The following is a 9,125-nucleotide window of genomic DNA, read 5'->3' as shown; positions in this document are numbered from 1 at the left end:
CATTGTAAATAAATCACCACTGTCCTGATACTCACTCCTGCAAAAGGAAATGCACTCTACTCCTCTGCCATCCAAAGGGGCACGGCCAACGACCCCTGCCCAGCTCCCCGGCCTCCTCTCCTGCTATCTTCCTCCTCACACGCCACACACTAGAACGTAGGTGGAGTCCCCTCCCTCAGGTGCGGCATGGATTTAGCGACTTGCTGCTAAGGAACAGAACCTGGAAATGTGACTTAGGTACCAGCCTAGGACCGCCACTGTGCCGGGCGCGTGCCTGCTCACGGGCACACCCCTCCCTGCGCTCTGCCTGCTCAGGCTAAGGGAGCAAGCTGCCCTGTGCAGGCGCCCCCACGGCAGGAAAGGGAGGGGGGAACTGAGGCCTCAGACCTACAAACCCGTGGAGGCCTGAGCCCTCCCAACAGCCCCGTGAGTGAGCCGGAAGCCGACCCTTCCCAGTCTAGTCCTGAGATGACCACAGCCCGTGAGTGTCCCTGGGACAGAGGTCCCAGCGGAGCCACTAGTCAGATTTCTGGCACATTCAAACAGTGAGATAATCATGATAAATGTGCGTCGTTTTGAGCCCGTGTGTTGGGGTAATTCGTTGTGTTCTTGTAGATAATCAGCCATCTCCCCCTGCAGGGTCGGCACAAGGTCCATCACGTAAGATAGACTGGATTCAGCAAAATGCCTGAGGCCTCAGGAGGCACCACCTTAGCTCCACCCCCCTCCCTGCTGCTCCGCCCCCTGCTCCGCCAGCTCCTGGCCACCACCACCTCACGTCTGGATCCCCACAAATGCCCTGCAACTGGGTCCAGCTGGTAAGCCTCCTTCAAAAGGACAGAGAAACTTCAGCAGCTCCCTATTTCCCACAGGCCAGAAACCGAACGGATATTCAAGGCCCCCAGGCCCCAGGCGGTTCCCATCCGGTATTTCCAAGCTAGCGCCTCATGACACACTCACACCTCATTACTACTCTGCTTAAGGTCAGTCTAGTCACTCGCTCCATCCCAAACACACTCCGTCCATTCCCCCCACCAGTGGATGTGTGCCCTCTTCTCCCCCGGAGTCCAAAGGCCACCCTCCTACCCCATCACTTTCACTCCCATTCAGGCCTGACCTCCCTAGGAAGTTTTTCCAAATCTCACCACCCCAGAGTAATCTTCTTCCTTCTCTGATTTAATACGTACTCCTTTGGTATTTAAAATCACAGAAGTATAAAATGTGGGAACAGGCGGAAGCAACTTCAGAAAGCCTCAGGTCCGAGCCTTCATGTTATGGACCAAGACCCTGAGGCTCTGGAATGAGCGGGACACAGCCGAATAGTGGCAGCACAAGGACCAGAATTCAAGCCTCAAAACCCCCATGTTATTCAATTCTAGAAACATTTACCAAGGGGCCATTATGTACAAGGTGCCACAAAATTTCTACTGTTCCTACCAATATGCCATCCATTAATTTAACCCAAAATTACTGAGTGCTATTTACCAGATACTCTGCTTTGAATAAAGACTCTGCCCACAGGGAATTCATGGCGGTGAAAATGCAAACAGGTACAGGAACACCTACAAAACAGCTCGATGAGGCCTCGAACAGCAGGTTCTAGGGAGATGGAAGAAAACCACCTGTAAATCTATCTCTGGTCCTGCCCCCACTCACTCGCCCATTCAGTGTGTTAGGTAGACAGACGGACAGACAGGCTTCTTGCTTTGCTAAGGAGAGTTAGTAGGAAAAAACGGTTCTCTTGAAACAGTTCATGAACAAACACCTGCTGTGTCCACGCCACTATGAAAAGTAACATTTTTCTAATATGATATCAGATCTATAAAATTAGATGTATTAAAGAAAAACTTGGAATTTATATATATTATCCCATTACCGTGTTTTCAGAGTCTGTGTTTAGGAGTCAGACAGACCCTGGGGGTCAAACACTCCGTCTGCTATTTATTTGCTGAGTGATCTTACGCAAGCAGCTTAAACTCACTGAATTTTAATTTTCTCATCTGTAAAATGGGAATAATACCCATTTTGCATGGTATTTGGGGGAATTAAAATCCTGTCTTTTAAATGATCAATATAGAGTATACATGTGTAAGTAACAGAAATTGTGTGTGATAACTAAAACATTCAAATATAACTAAGTGGGCACAACATCGTTATCAAAATTTATCAGAAAAGCCCTGTAGTTACTAACTGTCCAAAAGAAAAGGGTACTCCTCTGAAAATGTTTTAGTAATCACTGTTTTTTTTTTCACTATTTCCAGGCAGCAACATTCTGAGAATCCATTGTGTGCTCGTTGCTATGTGGAGAGAAAAATAAAACCCTACATTTAAGACGTTTAGAATACAAATGAGAAGATGAGAACAGACCTTTGTGCGAAGCAAGCAAATCCTTTCTTGTGGATTTAGTCATGAAGAAAAGAGAGCAGGTGCCAAGAATATAGTTCAGGGAAGTTTAATGCGCGAACATCAGGGAAAACTGTATGTAAGAGAGATGCATTCTAGTGTAAAATATCCTCTTCACGTTGCTCATTTTAATAGGATTTAATAGATATGATTATTCTTCGGGTTTCTGAGTTAAAGTTGTTCAGGTGGCCATAAGGTCTAGGAACACAGAAAACTATACATAATAAATAGGTTACTGATATTCCAACGGATGCTCAGGGAATGTCCCATTCCTCACTAGCAATTCAGAGTTCACAACTGTGCGAAACTGCCTCGGACAGCGCGCCCCAAACCGGTATTCCCACCAGTCCTTGTATGTGCACTTACGAGGCGTCACCTAAAGTGATTTGTGTGTCTTATTTTCACTGAATAATCCCGTACCCTTAGCACACCTGAGAAGTAATCACGGAAGATGTGCATGTCATCTGTTTCCGGACTCTGTGACCACCTGTGTTTTTTATGTTTAAGTTTCACCTACTATAAGTCTTATAAACATTTCTGCCATTCATTTTATACCAAGGAAAAAATGAATACTAAAAATGAGATGATGGAAAACAAAATTTGATTTATTTTGCTTTTAAATTCCACACCACAACATTTTCCTGAAAATGAAGTGATTTTTAATCTATAGATAAAAGATTCTCTAAATGATACTCAGGGTGTTTTTAACAAGTTTTGTTTGAAAACAGATCTGAATTCACAATAGGTCTTGCACACAATGGTTTCAATAAATCAGGCACCAGGACACAAGGAGAAGGTCTAATGATTCTGTGATGACTTCTTAATAATTCAAGAGGAAACAGATCTTTTTCAAATGTGGGAAGAAATTAATCTCTCCACAGTATGAACCCCTAAAAGCTACTCTCCTTTATAGACGACAACATTATTGTCAGTTTCATATACTTTTACTTTATAAAGAACTCCCAAAGGAAGAAATTTCTGGAGGTTTTCCCAAATATATACAGCTACATTTTCTGTTGTGCTGTAGGAAAAAGAAAAAAAAAAAGGAAAGAAGATCAAAAGGTAAATGAACAAAATTTCATGTTTGATATTTACAGAGAATAGAAATTCTAGATTTAAAAAGCAACGGTAAAATAAAACTTCAGAAACCACATAGCAGTCAGATAAAATGTTAACAGCAATTCTTCTTTCTTACCGTCCACATAAGGCAAGATGGCTGCACTCACCTTACAACATCTGCAAAGTATGGCACATCCAGATCCAGATTCTTATGATCGAGGGGCTTCATAATTGCCTCCTGGAGGTAAAACAAATGAAAAACATCACTGGTTCCACTTATGATTCAAATTCCAAAGTGTTCTATCTTTGCCTTGGGAAACCTCACCTGATCAGCTAGCCACTAACTCAGTTCTTGGAAGGATTCCAACTGTGTCTCACAAAGCAAAGCTTCAAGTTGGAAAATAAAGCAAGGCCTACATCTCCATAATGAGTGGTTCTCCTCATTATTAAATGCAAAGGTGTAAGAAATCAAAAAGTACAGGAGAATTCACTGCCGCTTTCTCGGAATCAGCCACTGTGATTCAGAATTCAGTTTAACACTTCTTGAATTCTGTCCAAAAATTACCCCAAATACTTCTCCATACAGTCTAACTTCAGCACAATGCCACAAGGTCATCAGGACCAGGATCCAGTGAGCATTACATTTTATAAAGCTGACTGAGAGTGAAATTATGTAAGTAGTTCTAAATTTTGTTATAAGGAGTAATTCAAGAACGATCTTGGACTCTTAGAGGAGAAAAAAATATAAATACGTAAAGACCGTTGCTTCCTAACATTTATATATATTAACATAATGTTTTCCCTTGTCGGTGACAAGAACAGTAATTGCCTTATTCTTTCTAAATTTTTACTATTGGCTATTGTACAAAATCTAAGCATTTGTGAAACAATCTAATTTTCCAGGGGTATGGTTCCAAGAAGGGTACATTAATAATAATAGCAATCACTTTTTGAGCAAAACCAGCACCATATAAAAAAGAATTAACCCTTAAACCAAAAAGCCTTTAAAACAGATCACATGAAGGGCAGTTCCACATGGATAGCAAGAAAATAAATACCTGTTTCCTATTCAGTTCCAGTGCGGGTCCCCACTTTCCCCCTGAAGTTTCCGCCACAGGCCCCTCTAACTGTACTAACACACCATGATGAGCTGCTTCTACTGAGGGGCTTATGGGCTGTCTCTCAGCTGCACAAAAGTGCTGAAGGGTACAGAGAATCTGTCCTCCAGTATTCGGTCATGTGCATGCAGGAGATGCCTCACATTTCCCATATTGCGGTCTCGTACTGTCCAACACTCTGTGTGTGTGAGTTTTATATCCCCAGAAAATGCAAAAACCTTGTGCCTTCATAGCTTTCCTGATGTGCTCAGAACACACTGCTGTTTGTTCATTCGCTGAATCTCTTATTCACTTTATCCAACTGAAACTCACTGAGCACTTTGTGCTCCTAGAAAGTCACGTGAGCACCCTGTGGGTAAGGCCTGTGTCTCACTCATCTTTGTACTCGTGGTGCTTAGTGAAAAGACTGATGCAGAGTAGGCAAACTGGCTGAATATATGAGTGGTAAGTAATACGGAAGAAATGATGATCGTTAGTAGCATTTTCATAAGACAGACGTCAGATTCTAGAACAAGAGTAAGAAGCAGAGGTTAAGCTTCTGAACGGCAGCTTGTGGAACTGAACGAACAGGTGACCGGGTGTAACAATAAAAACAAGGCTGCGTAGAAGGGAGTGCACTCCCAACTTTGTAAAAGGCTAAACCACACAACCTACAGTAAGCTCAGCCTCTCAATCTTAATCCGGGGAATGAGGAAGTTGGTTTAGATCACCTCGAAGGCTTCTGACCCTGCAGGCCTTCAATAATGACACAGTCAGCAAGTCCTTGGTTAACTCCTGTGTGATCCCCGCTAACTGGAGGAAGTCGGGATATGGCGGCAGGGACACACGGTGAGCGCGGTACCTGCATTCCCGTCACCACAATACAACTGACGTACTTCCTTTAGATCACCCAAACACCGTGAGAAAACTACGAGAGGCGTTCCTCCAACTACTCCTCCGATTCTACTCACAAGGTCATGGACTCTCTGGAGGTACCTGGTTGGGGAAGGAAGAAGGGGGGGCCATCAAATAGACTTAGAGGACCCAACACGACATTACCTCCATGTACTCTTTGAGGTCGGTCAAATTCATAACCATCCCTGTAACAGGATCAACCTGAAGAAGAAACAAAGGTGAATATTACTAGGATACGCTCTTCATATGTAAACCTCTGCTAAATTATTAAAGGCTGTACAATGCGCAGAAATCGCGCCCACATCCGCCTTCATCCCCGGGACAATCACCAGGTGCTCCAGGCATCCATTTCATGGCACCACTGATCTTCTATCTGTCCACACAGAGCAGATTAAAGATAACCCTTTGGGAGAAGGGCCTGGAATGGCAGCGGCTCACCATACACAAAGACCAACAATGAAGCAATACTGATTTGAACAGAATTTTCCGACACAGAATCCATGATGTTGGCTGAGGGGGGCCCAGCAATCTGCACAAATCACACAGATATTTTCAGCACGTACCTCCCCATGAACGGTCACCACAACTATGGGAAAGAAAACAGAATACCAAAAATCCACATGACTTTCAACAGGGAACACCGAAGCACAAGTTAGCAACATAAAGTAAGCGTTCAACCTCTGCCCTGCAAAGCTCTACTTGTATTTTCCCTAAAACCACTGCTCTTCTAGTTAAGATCTTTTTAGTAATGAAAGCAAGACTCAACCAAGACAGAGAGGCTTAGCAGGAGCTTTGGCCAAAGCCAGAAAGGGTATAAATTCTATTTACAAGGTTGATGCACTGGGTAGGAATGCCCACTAGGTAGGATGGAGATGCCGCTTGATCACATTATGTAAAGAAGTCCGGCTGCACACCGGGCTGGCCCAATGCTGGGCAGGACCTTTCTGAGGAGGCAAAGCCACAGATGGGCCTGCAACCCTGGTGCCTTTACTCCCATGAACGTATCCAGTTTATGGTAATGCTCTGTGAGTTAACGAAGTGCTTGTATGAAGCATTTGAAAAATGATGCTCAGAATGTTTTACAATTAATAACTTAAATAGATCTATTTTCCAGCTCTGTGCAAACACCATTAGGTACTATGTGAATAAGTAAGCAAACGAAGAATGACAAATATCATAGATCAGGAGGCAGTAACTAAACTAGAAAGTCTGAGCTTCTGACACCTTTCCTACTCTTTTTACCCTGCCATCCTATCTGCCGAGATCCCCAATGGCTTACGTAGCTGTTTTTTGAGATATCGGCTTTATCTCAAAGAATCACATCTCTTACACTGGCATAAATTAACTATTTTCTTGGAACACTGCTGGCAAAGTTTTAGACCCAGCTTATTTTCCTGCCATACAGCCCCTTTTGTCAGTCATTATTTACTCAAAGAATACGGTCTAATTTTAACGTTAGCCTCAACAATACCTAATTAGAAGGAAGCATGATGCCAAAAAATCTCATTATGTATACTAAGGCCAAGGATTAAAAAAAATTATTTAAACCATTCATTATCTCTAACACAGTAGATTTATAATTTAAGACACATCCAACCAAGGCAACAGATTTTTTTTTCCAATCTGAACTTCCGTGTGACTGTACATTCAAGGCTCAAGGTATTCATGCTTTGCTCATAAGGTTTTTTTAGTCATTCGGACTATATTTGCTGATCGCACTTTCCTCCTTATTGAAAGGGCTAAAATCTCACCAGCTTTTCCCTCACCTTTATAATTGTGTCCATGGCCATTTGGGTTGTTGCATTTTCCATACAGTTTCAAGTTTTCTTCGTTACTCAGGCATTTGCTGACAAAAAAAAAAAAAAAGAAAAAGAAAAAAGAATCAACATGTCACAAGTTCAGACACCCTCTCTGTTCCCTACAGTATGTGCTCTCGCCGTTGAAAAGCTTCACAATTTATTATTACTTTAGCTCACCAAATGGAGAGTCATAAGTCATTCTGATTTCATTATTCAGCTGTCAGGAACCAGTGTATGCCCCCTAATTAGGCTACTGTACCATACAAATTAGCATAAACAAAGTCCACACCTTGTTCCACAGCAAGATTCCAACTGACGGGCTCAAGGCCCTTCTTTTTTTCAACTCCCCAAGCGTTTCCTGGGTACCTACTCCATACGAGGCTTGGGCTGAATGAAGCAAGGACACACGATGATAAAAGATGCTTGTCCTCAGTGGCCTAAAATCTCATTTCTCCTTTAAAATAATGACCTGACCTACTGCACTCCTCTTTAACTCCCTTGCATTGTAATGCCTTAGCCAGGGCCCACTGAGGTCACCAATCCAGTGAAGGGCATTCCAATTAGGTGAAACGTTCAAATTACAATACTCAGTTGTTCCAAGGAGAATACAATTTTTGTTTTTCAAAGTTTTTTCAATGTTTATTTTTGAGAGGGAGAGAGAGAGGGAGGGAGAGGGAGGGAGAGGGAGAGAGAGGGAGGGAGAGGGAGCAAACGAGTGGGGGAGGGGCAGAAAGAGAGGGAGACACTGAATCCGAGGCAGGCTCCAGTGTCCCAGCTGTCAGCACAGAGCCTGATGTGGGGCTGGAACCCGGCCACAGTGAGATCACGACCCGAGCCACGGAGGCGCCCCAGAAAACAATTTTCTGCATAAACTCTTACTCTCGAGCGGTCCAATCAACGACGCCCCTTCAGGGAGGCCTCCTATGCGAACGCGCTAGTATACGGTCCCTTCCTTCTGGAGACCCTCCTTATTGGTTTCCCCCACTCCCTCCCGCTCACCCACTGACATCTAGATTGCTCGGATTCATGGAGCCTTTGCACAAAATGATGTCCCATGCCCTCCACAAGATCGGCCCGATCTTGCAGGGCGGACACAGGCGGGGACAGGCGCGTGCTGATCGCCGCCGCCTAACACACCTGTCACCCGACACAAGACCTAACACTCCTGTCACCTGACACAAGCCCTGACCTGCTCGCCACAGATACCGGCCTAGTGAGCGAAGGGACGACGCTGGTTAGAAATGAGTATCCTCGGTGCACAGGCCGGGAACCGTCCTGCTGAGAGCGGGGCTTGCTGCGGAGAGGCAAACACTGGCCTCCACACCAACCGGTCGGGGCGCTCAAGCAGCCCGAGTGCTGGGGTTCAAACCCCGGCCGCGCTCCCGGCTCTCAGGGCGGCCCCACGAAAGGGGACGCCTGGGTTCACGACACTCGTGCTGAGCAGGGGGTGACCCTGCGCTGCCGTAGCTGTAGTGGGTACATGGCTAGCGCTCCTGGCACCTCGAAGCAGCTCACGTTGACCGAGTGCTCAGCACGTGCCTGGCACTGCGTCCCCTGGGCACGGGGTCACCGCTCCGGCCGCCACAGCACCCCCACGCGCTCCACCGGGGGAACGTGGGGGCCCCCGAGGTGGCTCCAAGGCTCGGAGCCAGCGAGCGCGCCTCCGCGGTCGGCCACCGCGCCCCGCGGCCTCCTCCGCTCCACCTGCCACCGTCACCCTGTCGCCGGGGAGCCGGGGGCGCGCCTCAGCTCGCACACCTGCGCTCCTGCCCCCGGGCCCCGCCCAGAGCGTGGGCACTGTGGGCACACCCCACCTGTGGAGCCGGTGGGTCGCGCTGAAGGAGACGAGGCG

At 45.8% G+C, this 9,125-nt stretch overlaps 1 protein-coding gene across 1 annotated transcript; it reads right to left on the bottom strand.

Annotated features, from left to right (window-relative positions):
* Positions 1-2,987: 2,987 nt before the first annotated feature.
* Positions 2,988-9,125, bottom strand: PTS (6-pyruvoyltetrahydropterin synthase; the record flags this gene model as incomplete). The annotated part of the gene is made up of 6 exons (XM_029915691.1): positions 2,988-3,424; positions 3,630-3,700; positions 5,619-5,675; positions 6,038-6,060; positions 7,241-7,320; positions 9,088-9,125. Coding segments are annotated over 6 exons (393 nt in total), but the record flags the coding sequence as incomplete, so codon positions are not given.

This window comes from Suricata suricatta, chromosome 11 (genome assembly GCF_006229205.1).
Source record: "Suricata suricatta isolate VVHF042 chromosome 11, meerkat_22Aug2017_6uvM2_HiC, whole genome shotgun sequence".
NCBI lineage: Eukaryota > Metazoa > Chordata > Mammalia > Carnivora > Herpestidae > Suricata > Suricata suricatta.
Note: the sequence above shows the minus strand (reverse complement) of the source record. Positions and strands in the feature narration are given on the sequence as shown.